Source organism: Drosophila miranda, chromosome 2, assembly GCF_003369915.1.
Source record: "Drosophila miranda strain MSH22 chromosome 2, D.miranda_PacBio2.1, whole genome shotgun sequence".
In the NCBI taxonomy this organism is placed as follows: Eukaryota; Metazoa; Arthropoda; class Insecta; order Diptera; family Drosophilidae; genus Drosophila; species Drosophila miranda.
The window spans coordinates 10,313,488-10,339,231 of NC_046675.1; the positions used below are offsets into that span (position 1 = coordinate 10,313,488).

Below are 25,744 nucleotides of genomic sequence, written 5' to 3' on the forward strand. Positions count from 1 at the left end.
AAAACAAAACGAAGTTCATAGAACATTATTTACAGTGTATACGGACTCCCGAGGGCACCGCCTTCGGCTGGACACTCACCTGATGACCCGGCTGACCGGGCTGCTGTCCCTGCTGCATCCCCTGCTGCATGCCCTGCTGCATGCCCTGCTGCATGCCCTGTTGCTGCTGCTGCTGCTGCTGCTGTTGCATGTGGTTGGGATCGTACTGACCGTGAGGATCCTGTTGGCCCATCATAAGCGGCTGCTGCTGCTGTCCCACCTGCCCGGGCATGCCCCCCATCTGCTGCTGCATGCCGTGTGGCCCCTGCGGCAGCTGCGGACCCATGCCCATCTGATTTGGTCCCCGGCGAGCAACGGCATTGCGCACAGTGTCTGCAACAGATCAAATCAGATTCGATTAGGGATATGGATGGTCCTTTCTTCTGCGCCCTTCACGTCGCCACTCACTTGGTATCAAGATGGGCGCACTGTCCGCCGATTGGGAGTCCCGTGACTTGGTGCGTATGGTCACGGCCCGCGGATTGAAGACGCCCAGCTTGCCGATGTCGATGAGGGCATGGTCGCCGGTGGGCGAATTGATGTCGGTGACCTTCTTACCATCGGCGTACACAGCATAGCCGGTAACAGGCCCAGTCGCGGTGGGCCTGGCGACCGGCTGCCATGTCACCAGAATGGTACCATCCTGTGGCCCAGCCTCAAGCTGAATCTCCTGCGGCGGATCGGGCAGGCCCTTGGTGAGGGTGCGGAAATCTGCATAGGCACCGGGTGCCTCCTCCTGTCCGGGCCTGCCCGGCGTCTGGGGTGTCTGCTGCCCCACCGCCCGCAGATGCTTGGCCCGAACGGTCACCCGGTATTGGGTGCTCGGCGCCAGACCGGTGATGGTGTGCCTATACATGCCCGGCTTGACGGTGCGCACCTCCACATTGTTCACACACACCACGTGCTGGTGGTTGGAATTGGCCGGCTGCCACGAGATGACCGCCGAGGAACACGTTATGTGCGAGGCGCGCACCGCCGAGGGGCCCAGATGTGATGTGTCTCGCCCGATGATCATGGTGCAGGCGGCGTCCCGGGACGTCTGCCGATTCTGGGTCACGCTCCGCACGCTGATGCGATGCGGCTGTGGAAGGAATCAGTAAGTTTTATCATGAAGGATATCCTTTGAAGGGCTTAAGCCTTACCCGTGTGGAGTCAACGCCCTCGATTAGTGCGCGTGTGCGTTCATTAGCCTTCACAGAGACCTTCAGCACACGATCCACATAGACATGATAGCTCTCGATGAGATTGTAGCCCACTGGCTCCGGTGGTGACCAGCCAATGAGCACGCTCTTATTCAGCTGCCGTTCCAGCGTCAAGTGTTTGGGTGCTGGAACTGTGTCACGGAAGAGAGAAAATAACCATTAGATGAATGTCAGAAGCTCCTCAATCTGTAGATGATTGCTAGCCTGGGACTGGGGACTGGGTTTTGTCGCTACTGGTCTCAGGAATCAAGAGTAATGCTCACATTCATGCCATGCAAAGAGCGATGCATTCGCGGATCGCCACAAAAACCAAAAAGATTAAAAATATGATCCCTTCGGGCCGGATGCTTAGGGGCAATAGTTACCATTATCGCTAATGTCATCCTGGTCGTGCTCCAGATCGGTGTGCGTCTCACTCAAACGTGCCAGGTCCTCGTGGGTGTGTGTGAGCAATGGGTTGTGCGGCGGCAAGGAGGGCAGCGACGTTGTGTCGCACTGCATCGAGCCGTCCTCGGCATCGCGCAGTGTCGATAGAACCGCCTGATGGAATTCCAGCAGATCGTCGCCTGTCAGGACAAGGAAACAAAGTGAGAGATTACCGTATGCCCAGGACAGAGAAAGTGAGTGTGAATCGAGGACCCCTACCCACTAGGCGCTGTACAAATGAAGCGGGCACTAGGCCGCGTCGTCCATCCAGTAGCTCCGCATCCAGATAGCCACCCTGGGGCTCGCCGCTGGTCCACACCAGAAGATAGTCGCCGGTGCAGAGAGACAGCTCGCCCTCAGCCTCCCTGCAAAATGAAGTTAAACGAATCAATATGGTTATGGTTCATAAACGGTTTCATTTATGGTTTAAACACGAACGTCCGCCTCGTTCAGGCCGTCGTTTCAGGTCTGGCCATTTCCAACAAAGTGTTTCTTATATTGGGTGGCCGGGCTTGTCCAGAATTCGGTAACATTGACTCTTGATTTGGTCGGTTGTACCAAAGATTTTGGCGCAAAAGCGACAGGAGTCCAGAACGGCTCATTGTTCAGGCCTGTACGATTATATAATAATCTTTTATTATAGCGCTGAAAAAATTCCTCAGAGGGATCAACACTGAACCATTAAGTATAACCAAATCCTCGAAAGAATCGTTTAAAGAATGCTTCTCAGCTTCCACACACAGCACTTCTGAAACTGATCCAATTAATGAAATTCCCAAACATCCTATACAGCTATTATACAAGATGTTTCATTTAATTAAATTATAATTAATAAATAAGACCTAACTGATGAAGTTTTTTGAACTGGAATAAAGCGAATCAATTTGCAGGTTTTCGCAATAGAAATCAGTTCGGGTACTGTTCCAAAATGGTTTCATTTATGGCTTTAATACCAGTTCACCATGAAGTTCTATCTTGGTCTAGTCGCTGTGCTTTGCTTTTGCGCCACCAAATCGGTAAAAGGATGCCTTTAAAGTCTGTTTACAGATCTTAGCTAATCCCCGATCCCGTACAGATGGCAGATAATGGCAAACAAATAAGCTCGGCAAACATGTCGAGCTATACATTTATTAAAAAATTGACGGATGTTACCAAAATGAAGTGCTACCTATATTGGATGTCCAGACTTGTCAAGAATTCAGGAAATATAGTTTCTGAGCTGACAAAATGTGTCAAACAATTTGGCGACAAAGCAATGCGCGTAGTGGCCGCCTTCAAAGAGCTTGTCGCAGTAATCAGGCGCATTTTTGAGGCCTGTACGGGTATAATCGTGGATAAAGTCGTCGGTGGAGCAGCTTGTTTGAAAGCATTTACCCTAAATTCTTTCTCTTTGTTTAGAGCATTGAAAAAGTTCCACGACGAGGTTAACAGTGAACCACAAAGTAAAACCGCGTGCGCGAAGAAGGCGCTTAAAGAATATTTTGAAGCTTCCAGTGTTTACGAAGTCATCGATAGCTGTATATATCCGGGTAATACAACAAATACTAAAGCTGATGTGACTTCCAAACCTACTGATCGGCCATTCTACAAAAAAATATTACCTTTTATTTGACTAAACAATGCATTCGAGGCTACCTGATGAGAGCTGTCATTAAAAGAATGCATAAAGTAAATATACATACATAAGTGTAAGAAATCGTATCTATATGGTAGATTTATGTGCAGAGGTTCCGAAGCAAATCAATTTGGGTATGTCTGCCGCCCTGCGGGTAGTAGACTCTTTTTGATTTGGGGCTTAAATGTCAGTTCACCATGAAGACCCATCTTGTGCTGGCCATTGCGCTGTGCTGGTTCCCTCTTTTATCGGTAAAGAGTCCTTAACTAGAAAGATCTTAGCTAATCCCCGATCCCTTGCAGTTGGCAGATAATGGCGAAAAAATAAGCTCCGCAAACATGTCAAGCTTTGAAATTTTAAAAAAATTGACGGATGTTACCAAAATGAAGTGTTACCTATATTGGATGTCCAGACTTGTCAAGAATTCAGGAAGTATAGTTTTTGAGTTGTTAAAATGTGGCAAACAATATGGCGGAAAAGCAATTCGCGTAGTGACCGCCTTCAAAGACCTTGTCGCAGTAATCAAGCCTATTTTTGAATCCTGTAAGGGTGTAATCGTGGATGCAATCGTCGGTGGAGCATCTTGTGTGAAAGCATTTGCAGAAGCGGCATTCTCTTTGGTGGGATCATTGACTAAGTTCAACAAGGAGAGGAGCAGTGAACCAAACAATGAATCCGGCTGCGTGAACACTGCTTTTAAGAAATATTTCGAAGCTTCAAGTGTTTACGAAGTCATCGATAGCTGTTCCCTTCCGGTTACAACAACAACTACTAAACCTGTTACAACTACCCAGCCTCCTACTGATCGGCCATTCTACAAAAAAATAATATCTTTATTTGACTAAATAATGCATTCGAGGCTACCTGATGAGAAGCTGTCATTAAAAGAATGCATAAAGTAAATATACATACATAAGTTTAAGAAATCGTTTCACTATGGTAGATTAATGTGCAGATGTTCCGAAGCAAATCAATTTGGGTATGTCTGTCGCCCTGCGGGTAGTAGACTCTTTTTGATTTGGGGCTTAAATGTCAGTTCACCATGAAGACCCATCTTGTGCTGGCCGTTGCGCTGTGCTGGTTCCCTCTTTTATCGGTAAAAAGCCCCTAACTAGAAAGATATTAGCTAATCCCCGATCCCTTGCAGTTGGCAGATAATGGCGAAAAAATAAGCTCCGCAAACATGTCAAGCTTTGAAATTTTAAAAAAATTGACGGATGTTACCAAAATGAAGTGTTACCTATACTGGATGTCCAGACTTGTCAAGAATTCAGGAAGTATAACTTTTGAGTTGATAAAATGTGGCAAAAAATATGGTGGAAAAGCGATGGGCGCAGTGCCCGCCTTCAAAGACCTTGTCGCAGGAATCAAGCCTATTTTTGAATCCTGTAAGGGTGTAATCGTGGATGCAATCGTCGGTGGAACATCTTGTGTGAAAGCATTTGCCCAAAAGGCATACTCTTTGATTGGATCATTGAAAAAGTTCAACAGCGATGTTAACAGTGAACCAAACACTCAATCCGGGTGCGCGAACACGGCTTTTACGAAATATTTCGAAGCTTCAAGTGTTTACGAAGTCATCGATAGCTGTTCCCTTCCGGTTACAACAACAACTACTAAACCTGTTACAACTACCCAGCCTCCTACTGATCGGCCATTTTACAAAAAATTAATATCTTTATTTGACTAAATAATGCATTCGAGGCTACCTGATGAGAAGCTGTCATTAAAAGAATGCATAAAGTAAATATACATACATAAGTGTAAGAAATCGTTTCACTATGGTAGATTAATGTGCAGATGTTCCGAGGCAAATCAATTTGGGTATGTATGTCTTTCTGCGAGCTGAAGACTCTTTCATTTATGGCTTAAATGTCATTTCACCATGAAGACCCATCTTGTGATGGCCGTTGCGCTGTGCTTGTTCCCTCTTTTATCGGTAAAAAGCCTTTAACTAGAAAGATCTTGGCTAATCGCCGATCCCTTGCAGTTGGCAGAGGATGAAATAATAAGTTCCGCGAATATGTCAACCTTTGCAATCGCCCTAAGATTATTGGACCCAAGGAATCTGATGTGCTTTATATCGTGGCTGGACAAACTCGTCAAGAAAGCGCCAGCATTAACTCGAGAAGTGGTGGATTGTAGCATAGGACTCGCAGATTTGGAGTATAAAATTCTGTCCGCCTTGGAAAAGCTTGTGACCATAGCCGGTCAGGTTGTTTTCGCCTGTGCGGGCTTGGTCTTAAATGCAGTTATTGGTGGTATCTCTTGTGTCAAAGGAGTTGCAATACAGATCCTGGATCTAGTTGCAGTCATGAAAAGATTCCAGGAAGAAATTAGCAGTGGTGAACACGAAAATGCGGTGCAATGCGTAAAGGAATCGTTCAAGAAATTTTTCGAAGTCTCAAGTGTTTTCGAAATTGTCGATGCCTGTTTCTTTCCCAACAATTCGACATCTTAAACAAGGGCTCTCCTAGCCAGTGAAAGGTTCTATAAAGTATATACATACTACATGAAAGGTTATATAAAGTATATACAAATAACTATGCAAATTTGAAGGACTTACTCGGGTGGATCGTACGGAAAACGGGCTATGAACACGCAGCAGCGGCCCTTTCCAGGAATATCCAGCATATCCACTTGCGGTTCGCTGGCTCCATTCAAGCCATGATTTCGAGCTGTTAATAGAATAATGTTTATAGATATGGTCCTTCCTATAGGGTTATGTGACGACTGTGCTTACTGTCGAGATCCAGGGCACCCAGCGCCAGGCCACCCCGATTGTGCATCATGCAGAGGCTCAGGCCATCTGCGAATTCGTCCAGACCCCAATTGCTGGGCGGTATTGGCGAGCAGGGTGAGCTCCGGTTGCCGTACCGGGTCAGTGGTATCTCGATCTCATCCAGCATCTTCATCTTGGAGGCCTGACGCAGGGCAGCCGACGTGAACGGATACGAGGCGCTCGAGGCCACATCTAGAAACGGTGGACCATACGAGCTGCCCAATCCTCCGGCGGCTCCGGCACTCAGGCCATACAGCGATGTGGCGCCCGTGATGCCACTGCCGCTTGGCCCGGCGCCCAGACCAAGTCCGGCCGCGCCCAGCAGGGCGCTGGTATCGAGCATGCTGATGTTGCCCAGGGTGGGATGCGTCAGCGAGGAGCCGGCGGCGCCACCGCTGCCACCCAGCCCCAGACCGGAGTAGCTGCTCGAGCCAGCGGGCGGCAGGTTATGCGAGTTGAGTGACAGGAGGGGCATGGTTGTGCTCTGTAAATTGTACAGTTGTATTGTTCCGCGCTACTCGATTCAGATTTCAGATTCAGTTTCAATATCAATTCAGTGTCGATTGCAGGTGTGTTTTGCAATTTTGGATTTTGTTTCGGGTGTTTCGAATTTACAATGCGATTTTTGGTTTTTGTGAGTTTTTTGGGTTTGTATTGGTTGTTGTTTTTGGGTTATTTTACAGGTTGGGGCGTTAGTTATAAGGATATTCAGACACGAAACGGGTTTGGTTGTATGTACACGCACACACATAGAGAGATATACATAGATACAGATGCAGACATACATATAGATTGATTGCAGAACGAATTGATTGGCGTTTGACGGTATGCGATCGAACCGCAGATTTATCAGAGTCAAAGCACATGGAATATATCACACACGAGTGGAAGAACACGTCGAGAGGAGAGAGTGAGAAAGAGAGCAGAGGGAAGACAAGAAACAAGAGAGAGAGAGAGAGAAAGAAAGCACATAAAATGGGAAAAGAAAGATCACAGAGAGTACACGTTTATTCGGCTGGAGAGAGACAAACGTATCATAAATACGATGGATTGGTTGGGTATGGATAATACACTGATCTGATCTGATGTGGGTCATGAAATGGGTTAGTACGAGTACGAGTACGATTAGTTTCTGCTATGAACTGAAGCCGTTTCCAAGCAATATATATTGTATGTACGGGTATGGAATGGTAAGCATCCAATCATCGTCATCATCATCATCATCATCATTAACATCATCAAAAAACGTTTATCAACAACGAACGGGAAGCTTTCAAATGAAATTCTTAGTTAGGTTTTTTATGTTTTGTACAGATATGCATGTGTATCGTTTACTATATATGTATGTACAATATGTGTCGATTTATGGGAACTAAGAGGAGTCGGAAATGTTATGTGATGCAGGTGTATGTGCAGCAGTATGTTAGGGAAGTGCTTTAAGCTATAGAGAACCAACTAAAGCAAGTCTGTTTAATGAATCGAATCATACGATATATTATGAGCTGACAGGTGGCACATGGTAACATCTTAGTCGTTAGCTATCTCATAACTCATACGAGAGAGCCGCGGGTGGCTTTGAAGAGAGCCTGGAGCCCCTTTCAAACACCACCCAAAGAAATTTTACAATTTACACTGTGTTTGGTATTACATATCTTGATAACACTTTCCTGACATACTTCACATATGTTTAGTATAGTTTATAATAATCTTTACATGAGTGTGTGGATGAGATGCATTTCTAGCATGCCAGCAAAAGCGTTAGGTGCAAAGGTCAACAAGAGCTAATGACTAAATGGAGTTAGCAATCAATTTTAACATGGAATTGGATATATGTATGTATGTATGAATTGATTAAAAATCTAGTGAATGTCTTAGGCTCTATGTGTGTGTGTTGTTTTTGTGGCTGTTTATGTCGTAGTGGGTGGTGTGTGTGGCTGTGTGTGGATGTATGTATATTTTCATCACTAATGCAACTACAACCAAACTCAATTTGTGAGATTTACACTGAGACACAGACGTCATTTGTCGGTCGGAAGCTGCAGGAGCCGAGCCAAGCCTCATCGACGATGAACGATCATCGGATCAAAAAACGAACGAATGAAAGCAGTTAAGTTATGATCGCTATGGGTACAAAGAATTAATAAGTATTATCTTATGATTCGGTGATGCTCTAGATATTTTGCAAGCCAAAAATGAACCAATGCCGTGGCGATGCCAAAAAGCTTCAAAGCATATTTGATCGGTTCGGGATTACGAGAACGTTTACAAATACTATTGGAAATTGCAGCTGTTGTACTGGTTGTTGTTGTAGTTAGATGCATTGCGATTGAAAATAGTTGGTTTACCTGACTTAATGCCGTTGGCATAGCCTTCATCGTGTGAATATTTACCGGCAATGGTGGGATGCCAGTGATGCCACTAGTACCGCTCAGCAGCTTCTCTACGGAGCTCTGGCCAATGCCGCCGTAGGCGGCCGCGTTCAGTGATTGTATGGCATGGCTGCTTAGACTCGAGGATATGCCGCTGATTGAGTTGGGCACCAGGGCCGATATGGATTGGAGGCCACTACTCCCAGCTCCAGCTCCAACGGCGGCGGCCACGCTCTGCGAGCCAACGCTGGCGCCGCTCAAACTGGTGCTGGCACCATTGGGCAGCGTGGAGGCCAGGGAGTGCGGCAGACTCGAATAGCCGGAGGATAAAGCCGAGACGCAGCCGCTCGAGGTGCCGCCTAATACGGCCCTTTTATAACGATTCAGTTCTTCTTCGAGTTCTGCAAAAGAAATTTATGTTTAATTCATAGAAAAGCGTATTAAGGGACGGCACTTACCACTCTTTGATATGGTTCTAAATTCGCTATTTACCGTGCTCAACATGGAACTGGGCGGCAATGCTGACATGCTGGCGCTGGCCGAGGTGCGAGGCTGCTCCAGCTCGGCCAGCACACGATTATCCTGAATTACGCAATGTAAACAAGATAATAATTAGTTGTAAATAAAAGAAACCCAAAGCAACAAAGAGCAACTTCTATTCGGGTCTCTTCATTCTCATTGATCGCTAGAACTCATTCCGCTGCTCGCAGGCAGTGCAAGCTAGACCAAGATGAATTGAGTCATAAGGTGATGTCGTCAGCAAATCTTCTCTCTTTCGAGGACCGTCCGGTTGTCAGTTTGCTTGTAAGCGTGCAGAACGTAAAACGTTTTCTATGTTTTTCTAGCGCTTGTGAGAGTCAAGAGAGCGTGGATGGTCCTCACCACAGCGGAAGACGTCACCTTATAACTAAGTGCATCATGAGCTAGACCCTTAGCGAAGCTGAGATACTAGAGATGGCACTATTGGTACGTGCCTGTCCTGACCCTACTACAGAGCGCTTTCGCTTATGCATTTTCAAGTCTAAGTAGGCCCTTTCCTACTTTCCTTTTCCAATATTTTCGGATCAAAGTAGGACCTTACATTGTTACCCTTGGATGACTGGCGGAACAGTATTTAAAACTGGGAACTAGGAAAACAAAGAAGTAACAGAGAAAAGAATTCGAAATTCAACGTTAGCAATAAATCAACTGGAGTTCTACGTAGCAATGAGCGATACCGAGGATTCAGCATCTATGAGTGATCTCCTGAAGGCGGCCAGCGAGCTGTCCGATAGCTTTGGCCAACTGATCTTCCAGATCGATGGGCTATTGCTGGATGCCCACGTAGTCGACTCGGAAATTTCAAGATCTTGTAACTACCGCCACGAGCAGCTCATCAAGCATCTGGCGGATAAGGACGAGGAGGCGGTAGAGCTGCGCGAGAACCTGGAACTGAAGGCCACAGTGGAGGAGTACATTGCCGGCGTTCAGACGATCGTGGCCAAGTACAAGGAGCACTGTCAGGGCGACATTCTCTTGGACAGCTACAACCTCCGTGAGAAATACATGGCGAGTCTCCAGGAGATTGTCAATGGGCAGGACGAGCGCATCGATCGCATGTTTGATGTGATGAAAGACATCGGCCATATGGAGGATCAGGAGACCGAGCAAAACCAGGAGCTTATTCGCCGCCTCTTTGGAGAGAACGAGATGATGCGCTGCCAGCTGCAGATCAACAATGACGGCGGATTCCCCAAGGGACCCCACGAGACCAACGAGATCGCCACGCAGTTTGATCTGAACGACTGGACTCCGGATGCGTCTAGTATGATTAGCTTCATGTCGTGTCTGTCCCAGGACGTCGACGACAGCGATTCTCTATCAGGCTGCTCGGTGGTCAGCCAGGTCGAAGTCAATCGCTTCATAGAAGAGGCTCTGAGCAAGGATAACGATTCCGATGAGTCGTTTTCAAGCAGCGAGTATGAGTAAACCATCTCCGCTGATCCTACACGAAAACCCTACCAGATGTTTCTCTCTTCGTAGCCACACCCACACCCACACCCACACCCATGCGATGAATAAAATGAAGATCTAAGGTTGGGTTCCCTTACAGTATCAGTAATGGGAGGGAACCCTTAGCCAAATCAATTTCCTGGCTGTTTCTGACTGCCCATTACCTGCTCAATCTTTGCCATTATGATATCAATCTCCGAGCCTTGGTCCTGGTGACTGATTGTCGGTGCCCATGTGACGGTGGAACTGCTAGCCGATGTTGGAATGAGTCCACCGCCGGACCCCGTAGCGCCACTGCCCATGTGGGAGGATTGGCCCGAACGCGCTGCCTTGGCCTTCAAGGCGGCCGACAGTTCGATTTGCAGCTCCTCGCAGTGCACGTTTTCCAGCGAAACCTAAAGAAACAGTTAATCATTCACATAGTGGTCCATAGAGCAATCTGAGACATACCTTCTTTTCCAGTTCACGGGCTCTCGACTGTAGGTTCTCAACCGCCTCGGCATCGGGACGAGCGCTTCCGCTTAGATTGCGAATTTGTGCCAGGGTTTCCTGGGGAATACACAAATGGACTAGTACAAGGAGCTTTTTTGGTTGTAGATGATGGGATCCCCCTACCTGATGCGCCCGTTCAATCTCTGTGCGTCGCATTTCCGAGTCCCGCAGCTGGAGGCTGAGGGAGTCCAGCATTCCGTTGGGAGCGGTGCCAGCGGCCACGGCAGCGGCCGCCGACTGATGGTGGTGCATCGACTCGTACGGCATGCTGTGGCTGCCCCTATGACGACTGAAATGCAAAGGAAAACAATGGAGGATTAGACTCTCTCTCAATCATCGATAAATAAAAGCCAGTCGGCGGGGGTCTCGACTGCGACTTGACTCCATTTAGCTCATATAAATAGTAGTATTTTGTTGTTGTCTTTGATATCCTTTGCATTGGATATTTTACTTATTTATATGCACGTCGTGGTCGTGTGGAAATAGGTCAGCTGCTGGTGCTTCGGCGGCTTTCAATAGGCGCCACCACGCACGTGTGTGTGGGTCATTGCTGAGGGTGTGAACTTTGACCTTAAGGTTAATTGCCTAGCTGACCGGGATTTATTGTTGTGTATTATAGCCACGCACAGGCTCGGAGGAGGCGTTGCCAGTACAGCCACTCATCGCACTCCACAGACTTGTTGAGAGATTGCTCATTTGGATATCCATCCAACCGCCCCCTCACAGGCAGCTGTGAAATCTCTCAGAGACGCTGGGCCCTAGGATTCATTTGCGAGAGAAATTTCCATTGTAATGCTTCATCAAATGTAAAAAATTTTGGCTTTAAGGGGACTCTCTTCCTCTCTTTATCAAAACCCCATATCTAACTCTCTCAGCCAGTCCCAGGATGAGTCAAGCCAAACATTACTCATAAACCATTCTAGATAAATGTACACTAAGAAAAAAGACACAGTATCTGAATATCCACAGGTCGAATAGCAGCGTCTATACCAATTTCTTAATGATTTCAATAATTAATAATAGTTTGGGGCATCAAATAGTCAAGTGAGATAATTTTCCCCTCACGGAATATCCTTTTTCTTCAGTGTAAACGAGGAAAGACCAGGGCGCCAGATGGTCTAGACGGCGGAAAGGCTATAAGAATAGGAAGGATGTGAAAGTGTAGATGAGAAATGTTTGTTTAACGCGGAAAAATTAATGGTTCGCCATATAAAGAATAGTGCACTTTCGTCTGGCAATGGAATTTTGAGTCTTTAAGGTAAGGATATTGCAGTCAGGATGCGAAAAAAAGAACGAAGCTTAAGTATTAATTTAATTGGCCAGATGAAAGGTTTCCTCTGCGGCTTTGGCACGTGGGCTTTTAGTGAACGAAAAGTGCAGTAAAGTTTGCCGTAATGGAAACCTTAATCCAATTATTTAGGATATGGCCGCCGCACGCGTTGCCGTACGGTTAAGTGTAGGTGTAGGTGTAGGTGTAGAAAGAGCTTTTAATTGCTGCACGGATTTAAGATTTATTAATATATCGTAGCTAGGGCGTAGCTCAGGTGCATCCACATCCAATCCTGTGCACACGCACACACCCACACGCACTCCTACACAGATACACAGATATACTTTGGTTGGGCGCGGAGTGGGCTGTCAATTGCCGTGTTTATGGGTAGCGATAGCTGTATGGGCGGTGTGACATTTAAAAGCTATGACAACGTTTATCCTCTGCTGGCTGATGCCTGATGCCTTTATCTCCAGCGTGTGGTGCTGCTGCCCCGCCCTGTTGCACGGTGGGCGAGCATGACAGCATTCAGCCGATGGAAAACGGAAGCCTTTTGCCATTTTGCAATACTTACGCCCCTTCCGGTGCGAACATCAAAGGGAACCAACCAAAACCACCTGTCCACTGCAGCGGCACGCCGTCCTTCTGGCTGGTTGGCTGGCTGCCTGGCGCCTTTGTGGCACCCACATGTAATACTCGTATTATTTCTTGTTGCGCTGCCCCCATTGGTAATCACAATCACTGTCATCAACTCATTAACTGGCAAATCAGCCAGCAATCACTGTCACTTACTAATTGCCTGCTCCTGCTCCTGCCGCTGCTGTTTCCTCCTCCGCAATCTCTGCTGACATTTCCCTCTGCATATTACACATGCACCAAATAAATACCCACTTCACTTCGACCTCAGCGCAGCCCGACTCGGATGGAAATGCCCTCAGCGAGGCGCAACCAGGTTCCACATTCGCACAGCCGGCCACTAGTTGCTGTTATGCAGGGGGATGGCTTTTCTTTTTGTTGCTGTTACTGGCACTGTTACTGCGGCCGCTGCTGTTAAGCTCGCGCTGCTCGAATGGGCGACAGAGACAACCGTCTGGAGTTGTGTGAGAGAGTCGGTTATATGGCTCGAGGGAGAGAGAGTGCGTGAGTAAATGTCCCTTCGGAGAGCCCGCACCTGCGCATGTGCGCTAGGCTGTTAACGCTTAACAGCGCAACATTTACAGCATGTAAATAACACAATGTAAAGTGCTGCTGTTAGACTCATTTTAAAAGTTTGGACCACCAGACTTGTATGCTATATCCTTGAAGAGGGTGTTAATACTTTCAACAGATGATTGAAGAACCATAGCCATATCCCTGTTCCTTTTGGAAATCTTGGTTTTCTTCTGAAGAAGAAACCGGGTGACTAAAACGGATGACTATCTCTTACAGGAAGATCATTCTTCAAGGGTACAAAGTCTTCTCTTCTGCTTTAATTATGATGGAAGACATCATGGCATGAATTTCACAATGGCTGTTGCCTCTTGTTCACAAAGGCCTTTGTGAAAATGTGGGTGTATGTTCTTTATTTTTATTGGTCTTTACTTTGTCCAGCAGTAGCAGATTGCTATCGGGCCGCTGTCATTTCCTTGTTTGCCTTTAAACCCAAAGAAAAACAGGAAGAGCAACCAGCCCACAGCTCCATACCCACCCCCCATCCCATATCGCCAGAGTATCTGTTTTGTGCCGTGCCTGTCGGTGACTATTTTAAGCGACTCACACTTGCCGCAGGAGGAGGGCGATGGTATGGTATGGTACATATAGTTGGGTCTGTAGCAGTGAAGCAGCAGTGCTTGGCACCATTTATCTCCCTAGAGTACAAGCACACACACCAACACTCGCTCACATATTACCCATACACTTATAAAGTTACACTGGAAGAAATATATGTAATAATCGATTCTAATATGTCAAATATTTTAGCTTCAGACATTTCATTTCATTCAGACATGGTTAAAAAGTTACCACATTTTAATGAACAAATTTAAATTATGTAGTATTTCTTTCAGTGTAGGGTAGCCTACGTAATATCCGACTTGTTTGTCAGCAGCCACCATTTTGGAATTGAAGCCTACTGGCTAACAAACAATTAAACATTTAGCCAACAGCTGAAGACCCCGCTGGCCACGAGACAGATGGATAGAGAGAGCCCCAGCCCGAGAGCTCCGTTTCCGCATAGTTGAGCCATCAATGTCGGCCACAAGCTTGAAATTTTAATGAGTTCTTAAAGTGCAGATTAGCCTCTCCGGGGCCCACGCTTCCACGCTCCCATTCCCGAAACCGAAACTAGGTTGCGGCATGCCCCAGCGCAGCCTTACACTCTATTAACCCACATTTTGGCCGCCGTTGTGTGGCCAGGCCAGCGGAGTAAATGAAATGGAAAATTCCCATTCATTCTGCAGCAGTCGGAGGATACCTCAATATCTTCATTTCCGGCGAATGCTCGTTTCTATATGCATTTGTCAGAGCAGCAGCAAGAAATGGTGTAAATACTCGTAATTAAAACAATATTTGATAAGTTTTTAATGGAATGGCAGAGGAAGAGGCAAAGGCAGAGGGAGAGGGAGGGGGAGCGAGCGAGTGGAACAGGTCCTGCCAACTTTCGTTGGCCACAAACTACTGCAAACTAATTTAAAAAGTTTCCTTGGTTTTTCTGCACGGCACTGATAGTGCACATCAGGGGTATATTGGTACCTGGGCAGATTTATGCAACAAGCTGGAAAACTAGAGAGTTCCTTAAACCATAAATAATTCATTCAGCCTTGCATATTCCTTATCGGATGGTACATAAAACCTGGATATCGGAGAGCATTAGAGATACACTCATAAAGATTAAGTTTGTTCCAAACTTGCGACATACAGATGTCGATCTGTAGTGGGGGAAATTGAGTAAGACTAGTATTCAGACACAACTTCCTCGGAATCGGAAAATGATAGCTCGGACCGATAGCTCTGCAGCTGGGTATCCCTATAGCCGACTCTAGGTCGTTCTGGCTTCTTTGTTTTTCGGTTTTTGTTCTGCCACCCCAAAATTCATTTACTGAAAAGTGGCACTTGCTCTACCTTCGGGTTATGTGTTGGTGTTGACAGACAAGTTTCGCAAGAAATGCAATTAACTTGCAGCTGGCATCGCATCGGTAGCCTTTACCTTGACAAATTGCTCCACGAATTTCCCAGCAACGCAAACATTTGGCAGATAATTTGTACTTATTGAACATTTCCCAAAATTACGTTTGCGTAGAGTTTTTTCAAAGTTTTTCCCGCTGCTTGAAGCGTGCTCAATTAAATTAAATTCTTCGCATTGTCGAAAACACTTAACGAGTAAGTACCTCTAATACCAACAATTACAGAAACTATTACCAGAACTATTACATGCATAAATATACGTACAACCATGGAATGGAGAACAGAACCTTCAAAGAAAGTCTTCAGAGTGAAACTTTTCAAAATAAGACAAAAACAACGGAAACTTTTTAAAGTCAAGCAATTACGTTTTGAGATGTGAGAAAAGTTCATTATCCTTCTCATGATTTGACCTCAATCGCAGAGCCGCCAAGGAAAAGCGGGCCCCATGCCGAAACGGAACAAGAGCACCAAGGCGGAAAAAAACTATCCTGCCTATTTATAACAAACTATATACCCACTCACAGCCATAGTCGTAAAAATGTTGTCGTGCGAGAGCCATTCATGGAGACAAAACCATAGCGCAGCTATGGGGGAAAGTGGGGGCTAGAGCCGGCGGAAATCTCATGAGGCCACTCAACCAGGGTCGCCGAAGCCGAACAGCGCATGAATTATTGAATGATGGCCATATGTCAAAATTGGCCAAAGCCAACGATTAATCCTTGGCGAAGAAAATACGTATACGAAATTAAATAGGTTTTTTTTTTGAGATGCCAGCAGAAGCGAAGGCCAAATCTAGGGCGGGTCTGCTGATCTGCTAAATCATACGGCGGGTATTATCATAGGATCTTATAACAACAAATGTATGTATATGGGATAGTTAGAATCCACATGGTTAAGGACTCCAGAGGACTCGCATCATTTAACAAGACCCTATAACTAAGCTGCTATTGATTGATTTTGTTATTCCTGTCGTTCGGCGCGTGACTTCCGATCATTGCAGAAGGAGTAGAGCATAAGGTTAGGCACGCCATAAATACAAACAAAATGCGTGGGAAACAACAAAAAAGACGTGGGCAAAATTAAACGTCAACGGAATTCAATCAAAAGTAAATGTCATTGAGCAGTGCGAGGGAGTCGGAGAGAAGCGTGGGAGAGAGATGGCAGCCGGAGAGCTGTGCTGTTGTTGGTGCTGCCACTGTTATAGTAGTATGAATATGTATGTACAATGTTTACACCTACACACGCGCTGACACACGAACGCCAAACGGTAAGCACACCGCTCTTCTTCTGCCTCTGCTTCTGCTCTTCGTGCTACCCTGCCTCTGGTCTTCCTACATCTCCTGGGCCCTGCAGAGCCCCTGCTTCTCCTCCCTGTGCTCCAGTTTCAGTTTCAGGGGCCATTTACATACTGCTTTACCTACTTACCTCTCGCTCTAAAGTGCTTTATGTGCGAGTGTAGTATAATGGGTGTGATTGTGTTAGTATTCGCGCCCAAATGCAGTTGATTTGATTTATTAACCAATTAGAGTGCCTTCGTTTATGCACTTTACAGTACGCTTAGCAGTTTTTTATGCGAATTTCATTTTCATTCAACGTTTCGATTACTCTCATTTGCATATCTGCATGCTCGTACGTGTACATACACATGTGCATGCATGTGTCCGCGTGTATGTATGTTCGATGGGTTGCTTTTTCCCCTCATCGATAAGCTCCTCTTACACTTTTACTTTTCACTGCGGCCCCTTTTTCACACTTCCCCTTCTGCGAGAGGTCCTGCGAGTTTTGTATTGCACTTTTCTCACTTTACTTTTCATTTTCATTTAGGAAAAACTCTTTTGTCACTCGCGAACTTTCTTTTTTTTTGCGTTTTTATGGGGCCCAATGAAAATTTTCACGCAGCAGCAGGCGGCTGCTGCCTAGCGCTCGCTGTTGGGGAAAAACATTTGGTGTAGAGCAAAATTTTCCGTGAGCACGCTTCATGACTTTTTTTTTATTAATTTTTTTTTTCTTTCCGTACCCACCGTTCGAGGTGTCCAGTAGTCGCCCAGTACGGTGGCTCTCCTCTCGTATGGGGAAAATTGTTACACTTTTTGTATCGGATTTATCACTGGACTGGATATGGATGGGGGAAAACGAAACGAAACGAAACGGGACTTTGTACGGGATGCGAACCTTTTTTGCTGCTTCTGGTGCTTCTTCTTGCTCACTGCTGGTGCTTTTTCAGGTCGCCTATGCCAAGTTTCCTCTTCCACGTTTCCTCTGGCGAATTCACATAAATGCATAGAGTTTACACTAGGCTACGGCTACGAGTTGTACATAATATCGAAACTAAGCTACATATATTAGGCGCGAGTTTAGTTAACAACTGCTTTTCACAAAAAAAATTCAATTTAATTCCATTTAGAAGCACAATTTTTTCGGATAGCAGTTGGTGCGAAAACCGAAAAGTGGGTCATCTCGGTCGCGCTGCTCGGCTGGTTTGTACTCTGATTTCTGCCCGACTGCCTGCCCGGAGTGGCCCAGTGTGCACGGCAAATCGATTTTTCTGTCAAATGACACTGAAAAATGGGCAATTTTCTCCGCACTTTGGCGTTGGCGCTCTCTCTGTCTCTCCCCTTTTGGGGTTGAAACTGTTAACGCTCTGCCACTGTTAAGGCTAACAGCCGCAGCTAACACAAAAGATTCCTAGTGTAGGGGTAGTCATTTTTTACGCACAAAAGAAAGTAATTTCTTACAATTTCTTACAAACGGATAGGTCAAAAAGTAGTCTAAAATATTAAAGATAATCCCACAAAACCCAAATTAAACTAAATAAAAAACCTTCTAGAGTAAGCACCATACATCAAAAACTATAAACCACTATCCATGTACAGATGATCTATTTTTCAGCTCCATCCTTTTGTGTGCAACGATCTTTGACCCGTAGTAATATGAAACATAAAGTTTCCTCTTGGAATATAAATACATTTATTTGTCGTTTTTGTTTTTGTTATTTCTACATTATGAGTTTTTGTTTTATTTGTTTCTTTTCGTTTTTGTATAACATTTTTTAAATAAAATAATTTTCGTTCATTATCCTGTTGATAGTTTGCCTCTCGGCCACCTACTCTACTGTCTTTCGCTACCGCATTTTCAAATCAAACATATCATCAAGTAAATGATTATTATTATGTATAGTTGTTCAATTTCAAACTCTAACAATTAAAAACAGTTAAAAATTCAAGGGTTATTCATCGTCTTCTTCTCTGGTCTACATACATTTCCTGTGTCGCTCTCATTTTTCACTAATTTTAAATTTATTCGTAGGCGCTTTTCCTAAACAAAAGCAAACAAACGGCTGCAGTTGTTCTTGTTAACAGAAAAAGAATGAATTATTTACAATAAATTGTAAACGAGAAATATAAACAACACATGCACACAGTCGTCCTCTCCATCAAATAGTTTCTCTTTGTCAATCATAAATTACAATCAATGCTTGGCGCCTTAGCATTTTTTAGCATTGGGTTTAGTCTCCGATTAGTGGTTACATATCCATATACATACATATATATATGGTGTACATTAGGATTAGGCTTAACTAGATAGTTGCAACAGATTTTCGTTTTAACATTTAACTCGGACTGCTTTTGTTTCGGGCTCTTTTTGGGGCGAAGGAGTGTGTGTAATATTTGTGTGCTTGCATTTCTTATGCGCTTATCTCTTTCTCGATTTTATTTGATTTGTGTGTGTGTGGGTGTAGTTAAATGGTTATTTAAACATAAATTTAAAATGCCACTAAGGTTTGTCATAATTCAAACATTTAATTTTCTACTCGCATTTGCTCTTAACTGTCAGCATTATTTGATTCGTTTGCCGTATTAGAAAAAGTGCACTTATGAATACTGCATTCGGTCTGGAAATAGAAGAAAACATTGATGGTTGATTAGTACGGTAGTATTCATACTTCACTATTCTGAATCGATTATCTGGTCAGGGTCCGGAAAAGGTCACCAGTAACGACAGGGGACAGGCCAATTACTTCAAGGCCGGTTAGCATTAGTGCCTAATCGAAACCATTACAGTTCGATTTGCAATTTAAAGCAAATGCCCCACCCCCACCCCACTCGTAGAAGAGTTACTCCATTCCATTCCAACAGCTGATAAACATAAACCCGGAACGCCTATGGCATGACATCATTCTTACGGTTGGCCCGAAACGATAAGAAACCAGATATGAGACGATTAAAGAAACCGGCTGGCTATCAGACAGGCGGGTAAAATTCGCTCGCAGCCCCTTACAGAAACGATAAATAGACAAAGTGTCTTTGTCACAACACTTACTGTCCTTCTTTGAAGTATTCCTTCAGCGTTGTGCTGAACTTCTTGGAATATTTGACAAACTCTTTCTTCCGCTGCTCCACAGCCTGCTTGCCCGTAACGCCCGGTATGAACGAGCCGATCTCGTTGACCACATCGAGCAATTTCTTTATGGCGCTGGCGATTTCCCTGCAAGCAGATGCATGATTCACAATTAAACAGCGTGACGATAGATAGATACGAGTAGGTACTCACTTAATGGTCTCCAGAAAGGTCTTCCTATCGTTAATCTCGTCGGGTATGCGACTGAGGATCACCTTGAGGGCCACTGACTTGCGGTTCAGCTCCTGGAAGGGCTCCTCGGTGCGTGTCAAGCGGTATTCATTAACTGCGATAAATATATAAATATAAACGTGAGAACAAACACAAAAGGTGAATGCACAAGCACAGGCGCATAGGTATGGGTATGGTATTGGTGTATGCAAGTGCATTCAATTGTTTGCATTGTTCGACTTACGGTCTGCTTCTGTAATGTTGCCCTGCAATCGCAAGACGGCCTCATTCAGGTTGACATTTAGATCAGCACGTCGCACGATCGTCGCAACGAGGTCGTAGCAAAACCCCGGATTGTTCTGCTCCGATTTAAGTATGGCCGAGCGCAGAGATTGAGCTGCGCCAACATCGCGTCGCTCCAGCTGAAAATGAAGTTAAATACACGTTTATGCAACATCCGTAAATCTGGCAATCCGCCCCCCAGTTTCCACTAACTGGCATGGCGTTGTTTGGCCGTTTGGGTTTTCATACCTGTGAGAAAATAGGCCGCAGTATAACGGGCAGAACGAGAGACGAAGTTGGCTCACGCTCGCCCATGGTCATTTCTATGTACTTCGTCTATTGCCAACGTCCGATCTGGCTGCAACCTATTGCGTTGCGTTGATGGTACTTCCTATGTCGACTGGCGCATGCTGCACTTTTGATTAATGGTTCCGCTATCTGGGCCACGCACTCTGCACTCGCACGACTTGCACAAATTAAATTAAAAAATTAACAAAAATTGTTCACAACAAAATGGGCACAGTGTTGCCAACAATGCACTCGAGCTGGTATATCGGTCACTCGTTATATCGATTGCACTCGTGCTCCTAGAGATGTGCGGTCAGAAACAGCTGATCGGCATCGGCTGGTTGGCCCACCGCTGTACGCCTACAACAAAATATTTGTTTATAAACAAAAAATGTCAGGACATGACATAAAACTGGAAGTTTGCGTGGACTCGATTGGTTCAGCATTTGCCGCCGAGGTTGGAGGTGCCTCGCGCATAGAGCTGTGCTCGGCACTGGGCGAGGGCGGCCTCACACCCACCGTGGGTACGCTGAAAACGCTGAAGGACTCGTTTACGCTGCCCATATTTTGCATGCTGCGACCCCGACGTGGCACAGACTTCCTGTACAGCGAGGAGGAAATGCAGGCCATTCTCACGGACATGGCCCTGCTGCGGGAGCATGGCGCCGACGGCTTTGTTTTTGGCGCGCTCAACACAGATCGCACCATCGACGCCAACAAGTGCCGGCAAGTGATGCAGCAATCTGGTGGCTTGCCCGTGACCTTTCACCGGGCCTTTGATCTCACCGACCAGAAGCGTATGCACGAGCATGTCGAATTGCTGCGGGAGCTGGGCTTTAAGCGTATCCTGAGCAGCGGTTTCCGGCCATCGGCAGCCGAGGGAGCCGATTGTCTCGCTCAGTTGATCGCCAAACATCACAGGGACATCATCATAATGCCTGGAGCGGGCATCAAGGTGGCCAATCTAGAGGAGATCCTGACAGTCAGTCGGTGCCTCGAGTTCCACGCCTCTGCCATGGACACGGCCGGCGAGGACTATACGGCGCCCACTACCACTCGCATGGAATGTGATGTGACGATGGGCAAACAGGACATCGACCCCTACTACGGCACCAACTCGAATGTGGTGCGCAAAATGGTAACCATAGCCAATGCCATGAGTTGTCGATGAGGATAGGAGCATAAGAGGATGGTGCATGGTGTTGGCTAGCTTTAAGTTAATTTTCTATCGCCAGACTGACAAATGTTGTGCATCAGGTTCATCAATATAATTCAGAATTGATAGAGATCCCAGCTGTCAGTTTGTGAAATTCGTATGGTAGTCTTTTTTCTAAAATTCAAATCAAAAGCAATATAAAAATTAAGGGAAATTTCCTAGTAAATTTTAGACCAACCTGCGGACCAGCACCACCATCGAAGACGTAGTCATGAGTGGACATAAACAAAAGAAGACCACATCAACAAAAACTAAAACGGACTTTGGACGACAGGTGGCCAGCATGCAGGATGTGTTGCAAAGGGTCGAAATGTATGGAAACAAGCTTAGCGATCAGATTCACAATATCAAGAGGCTAGTGCGGACCAATCAAAATGTCGTGGCCCAGCTGAGGGCCAACGAGAAGACTCTCAAGTCGCTAATCGAAGAAAGACGGAGACCAGACCAATCAACCATCAAACCATCAATCAAACCAAACCGTGCGGTCAAGGTGGTCCCCAACGGAAATGGTGCCTGTGAACAAGGACCTGGAAAGCAACTCCTGAGGACAATATCTGTAAGGGGCGTAAACGGTTCCTCTGAAGAAAGAGCTCTAGCGCGACTCCTGGGTGTAAAAACAAAACCTGTCTTGAACGAAAATGGTGCCTTAGAGCGAAGAGCTTCCAAACAACTCCCTGGCCCGAGGACAAAGTCCGTATTGAGCGAAAATGGTTGCTGCGAAAACAGAGCTTCAACGCAACTCCTTGGCGTGACTAGAAAATCTGTCTGGCAGGAAAATGGTGCCTGTGAACAAAGAGCTTCAGCGCAACTCCTTGGCGTGCGAAAAAGGATGAATTCTATTGATCAAGAAATGGAACGTTTGCGCGCGCCTCGGTCTTGCTTTCCAATCAAAAGGAGCCCACATCGTGAGGCTTGCAAGGCGGCCACATTTGAGGAAATATGCTGGACCCAATGCAAGCCCACGACGGAGGGCTATTTGCCGAAAAAAGAAGCCAAGGCGGCCGGATGTTCCACTGACGTATCATGGGACAGACAAGCGCTGTATAAATCATTCCAAATTGACTTGGATAATCGACAGAGGGGAGGCTTGGATGCTCCTGCTCCTGCTCCGGCGTCGTTGTATTCCCGAGATGAGGATCTGGTTCGCCATCAAAAGCTCATTGAAAGAGGTATGTAAATAGAAATCTTTAACTTGAATGACTCTTAAGACTGTGACCCATCAGTTGAAAACATTTTGGAGAGCGTTGAAAGTTTGCAAATCAAAAGCGAGACAGTTTCGGATGTGAAGATTCTTTGTAATCTTGTGAGGAGCGCTCTGATTCAACGGCAGAGGAGCCTTCAGTTTGGCTGCAAGCAGCCGCGCCGCCGCGAAAACGATTTCAATAAAATCACGTTCTCGAAAGTGTGTCTGACACATAAAAATCCGTACATCTAGAAACATTTTGAATCATATTTATGAATAATAAATAAATGCAACAAATATCAACTGATCCGATTGTTCCTGCACATGTTATCGTTAAACAGCATATGTAGCATACATTTTGACGCTTTAAGCGCATGCGCAGGTAAAAATTGATTCATTTCATTCTTGGCTTTGTGTTTGGCCAGAATGGAGCCCTCTGAAGCAAAGATATTGTGATATCTGTAATTCCAGACAGCCTCGACTTGTATTGTCAATGTCAGACACTTGCAAAACCTATGGAGACATTCAGCATGGACTTGGAGTTGGACTTGGATGTGGCCAGCGCCAGTGGAGGAGCAGTCAGCCAATACGAGCTCTCCTACGGAGACCATATGGACACTTACAACGTTGAGGTAAGACGACCCCTGCCTAAAAATTTACATATGTGAAAGGTGTTACTGTGTTTTTGCAGACCTCCGCCGTTCATCGTAAGCTGCAGAGCAAAGTAGAGGCATTGAGGATACTGCGGCTGGAGCTGGAGCAATTCCGCGTGGAACGGGATCAGTATAAGCTGATGGCAGAGACCCTGCAGCTGCGCTACTCTGCCCTGAAACACAATAGCGAACTCGTGACCGTGGGCGGCAACGGATGCGGCCCCCTCAGCCAGAACTCGAGTCTTGCTGCACTGCTACACGAGACCCGGGAGCAGAACCTCAAGCTAAACACCGAAGTGGAGGGCTTGAAGCAGCGGCTGAACGAGATTCAAGGAGACATGGAGCTGCTGCGTGAGACAGAGGCCAGCAACAAAGCTCGGGTGCAGGCCATGGCCAGCGAGAATGCGGCACGCAACAAAGAGGAGCTGCAATGGAGGCGGGAGCGGGCCAACTTCATTTGCCATCTGGAGAATCTGAAGAAGAAAAACGCGCAGCTTGCGTTTGATTTCAAGGCGATCATTGACGAAAAGGAGGAACTGATTACAGAGCGGGATGCGTACAAGTGCAAGGCGCATCGCCTAAATCACGAACTATTTGTGGCCCTCAGGGCCAAGAAAACGCATCCCAAGGTGAGGTTTTTGTTTGGTTCAAGCAATACCAAGTTTTTGCATGGCCAAAAAGTGGTTCGACGTTTTTCGGACTGTATATTGTTCTTAGATTCTGGGATCGACTTAGCTGCCCAAGGCTGATGCAATATCTTGGTATTTTCGAATCTTAAGACTCATAATGTTTTGCAGCTGCTCGATATTGATGGCGTATTGTTGGAGAACAAGTACCTGCATGAACGTGTTAAAATCCAGGAGGGCGAGCTGGATCTAACCAAACAGAGCATTTCCAAATATAAGGTATCAAAACAAATCACGTAAATTCATCGACTCTGTACTACAACCAATCCCTCTTTAACCTGCCCCTCAGTCCATGTTAGATACGAAGCGCAAAAAAGGAATTGTGAAACTTGGCGGCGGCACCAGCACAAACGATGAAACCATATTGAGCCCCAGGCAGGGTAAGCCTCTGTAGCCTTCCTATTACCTCCACTTTAATGCTTTCATTTTCAGTTAAGACAATTCTAGAAAGCGGCATTGATTTGCCACAGAAAACGGAGACCATAAATGACCTGAAATCCTTGTGCTTGGCATTACTCGATAACCTGAACGACAAGAATCTGGCTCTAACGCATCAGAAGAAGACCAACAAGTGAGAGATACTCAGATATAACTATTCAAGAGAATTCCATTCAATGAACTCTATTTTTCCACAGAATACTCGCTGGTAAAATGACAGACTTGGAGCAACGTTGGCAGCAACTCCTGGCCGGGGATGCAGATAGTGCTGATGCGGATCAGGAGGATGATGACGACTACGGCTATGCACCCTCGCAGCTCCTGCTCAATGGCTACTGCGCCGCTATGGTTGATGACATCGACATTAGCAGCATTCCGTCCAGTGCTCCAGATAATGCTGCCGGCACTCTGACTCCGGAACCGGAGGAACACAACAAGCACAAACCAAGTGACTGCAATGGGATCGAGACGCTGCAGCATTCTGACGATGGCATGTCATCGCTTTCAGCCGAATCGGTGGACTCGTCCGTCTACGAAGTGGATGTGCAGAGGGAGGACTTCCATAAATCATCGTCGGCCACCACAGACTCCGGAAACTGTGGCTTTGGCACCCGCAGCAATGGTACGCCGCGCATTTCCAGCGCTGTGGCCCGAGAGCGAATGGAAGATCTTAAGGACTTGCCACCGCATTTGGCCACCTTGGTGCAGAAGGCACTGCATGAGCTAGACCTGCGCGATTACGAGGCATTGGTCACTATAAGAGCAGAGAATGTGGCCTCTATTATCCATTAGTAGCAAAATCTAGTCCCATATTTCTATATATTTTCCCCAAGACAGGACTTTAATAGAACCATATCGTAAATGTTGACAAGATGCCGTTCTATTATTAAATATATATATATTAATATACCCGCCTACAATTAATATATGTATTTAAGGAAGAGAATGTTGGGATCTGCGTTTCCCAACGATTATTAATACTATTTTTTTCCGCAGCTTAAATCAAGTTGTTATCCTGTTTAAATAAAGAGGGCTTAAGTGGGCTAAGTTCGTGCCTCACGGTATATTTAGAAAATGAGA

At 45.9% G+C, this 25,744-nt stretch overlaps 7 protein-coding genes across 31 annotated transcripts in view; 5 read left to right on the forward strand and 2 right to left on the reverse strand.

Annotated features, from left to right (window-relative positions):
- Positions 1–17,843, reverse strand: part of LOC108157085 — a 30,610-nt gene extending 12,767 nt beyond the window's left edge. For 7 of the 21 annotated variants that reach the window (XM_017288941.2, XM_033388978.1, XM_033388982.1 and 4 more), the window contains exons 1-13: positions 17,522–17,843; positions 11,041–11,206; positions 10,876–10,974; positions 10,590–10,820; positions 8,892–9,015; positions 8,410–8,834; positions 6,026–6,578; positions 5,849–5,960; positions 1,887–2,032; positions 1,607–1,807; positions 1,182–1,372; positions 448–1,120; positions 80–372 (exon numbers count right to left, since the gene is read on the reverse strand). In XM_017288941.2, coding sequence (XP_017144430.1) covers positions 80–372; positions 448–1,120; positions 1,182–1,372; positions 1,607–1,807; positions 1,887–2,032; positions 5,849–5,960; positions 6,026–6,578; positions 8,410–8,834; positions 8,892–9,015; positions 10,590–10,820; positions 10,876–10,974; positions 11,041–11,206; positions 17,522–17,631 — 3,324 coding nt within the window. In that variant the 5' untranslated portion in view covers positions 17,632–17,843. Of the gene's footprint in view, positions 1–79; positions 373–447; positions 1,121–1,181; positions 1,373–1,606; positions 1,808–1,886; positions 2,033–5,848; positions 5,961–6,025; positions 6,579–8,409; positions 8,835–8,891; positions 9,016–10,589; positions 10,821–10,875; positions 10,975–11,040; positions 11,207–12,979; positions 13,079–17,370; positions 17,475–17,521 lie in introns of those variants that run through there. The other 14 variants (XM_017288947.2, XM_017288940.2, XM_033388977.1 and 11 more) reach the window with 7 other exon arrangements.
- Positions 2,610–3,348, forward strand: LOC117187097. Its single transcript, XM_033388989.1, has 2 exons — positions 2,610–2,683; positions 2,743–3,348. The coding sequence occupies exons 1-2, from the start codon at positions 2,630–2,632 to the stop codon at positions 3,277–3,279; spliced, it is 591 nt and encodes a 196-aa protein (XP_033244880.1). The 5' UTR covers positions 2,610–2,629; the 3' UTR covers positions 3,280–3,348.
- LOC108157087 lies at positions 3,439–5,834 on the forward strand. Of its 3 annotated transcripts, none has more exons than XM_033388987.1 (2): positions 3,439–3,533; positions 3,585–4,200. In XM_033388987.1, exons 1-2 carry the CDS (start codon positions 3,480–3,482, stop codon positions 4,125–4,127), a joined length of 597 nt encoding a protein of 198 aa, XP_033244878.1. In that variant the 5' UTR covers positions 3,439–3,479; the 3' UTR covers positions 4,128–4,200. The 3 variants fall into 3 exon arrangements, with proteins under 3 accessions (XP_033244878.1, XP_033244879.1, XP_017144440.1); XM_033388988.1 differs by lacking the exon at positions 3,585–4,200 and adding an exon at positions 5,273–5,834 and having other exon boundaries at positions 3,465–3,533; XM_017288951.2 differs by lacking the exons at positions 3,439–3,533; positions 3,585–4,200 and adding exons at positions 5,156–5,221; positions 5,273–5,834.
- On the forward strand, positions 9,498–10,560 carry LOC108157086. Its single transcript, XM_017288948.2, has one exon. It carries the CDS (start codon positions 9,640–9,642, stop codon positions 10,399–10,401), a length of 762 nt encoding a protein of 253 aa, XP_017144437.1. The 5' UTR covers positions 9,498–9,639; the 3' UTR covers positions 10,402–10,560.
- Positions 17,844–18,495: 652 nt separating the features above from the next.
- Positions 18,496–20,729, reverse strand: LOC108156528 (programmed cell death protein 10). Its single transcript, XM_017288034.2, has 5 exons — positions 20,450–20,729; positions 20,163–20,340; positions 19,901–20,033; positions 19,670–19,834; positions 18,496–19,241 (listed from the first exon to the last, which is right to left on the reverse strand). The coding sequence occupies exons 1-5, from the start codon at positions 20,519–20,521 to the stop codon at positions 19,157–19,159; spliced, it is 633 nt and encodes a 210-aa protein (XP_017143523.1). The 5' UTR covers positions 20,522–20,729; the 3' UTR covers positions 18,496–19,156.
- On the forward strand, positions 20,694–21,802 carry LOC108153971 (copper homeostasis protein cutC homolog; the record flags this gene model as incomplete). Its single annotated transcript, XM_017284067.1, has 1 exon — positions 20,694–21,802. A coding segment is annotated over one exon (966 nt), but the record flags the coding sequence as incomplete, so codon positions are not given.
- Positions 21,675–25,666, forward strand: LOC108156527 (coiled-coil domain-containing protein 149). 3 transcript variants are annotated; one of them, XM_033388636.1, is made up of 8 exons: positions 22,781–22,873; positions 22,928–23,269; positions 23,359–23,519; positions 23,579–24,169; positions 24,338–24,445; positions 24,516–24,606; positions 24,659–24,797; positions 24,862–25,666. In XM_033388636.1, exons 2-8 carry the CDS (start codon positions 23,212–23,214, stop codon positions 25,454–25,456), a joined length of 1,743 nt encoding a protein of 580 aa, XP_033244527.1. In that variant the 5' UTR covers positions 22,781–22,873; positions 22,928–23,211; the 3' UTR covers positions 25,457–25,666. The 3 variants fall into 3 exon arrangements, with proteins under 3 accessions (XP_033244526.1, XP_033244527.1, XP_033244528.1); XM_033388637.1 differs by having other exon boundaries at positions 23,363–23,519; XM_033388635.1 differs by lacking the exon at positions 22,928–23,269 and having other exon boundaries at positions 21,675–22,873; positions 24,862–25,581.
- Positions 25,667–25,744: the final 78 nt, after the last annotated feature.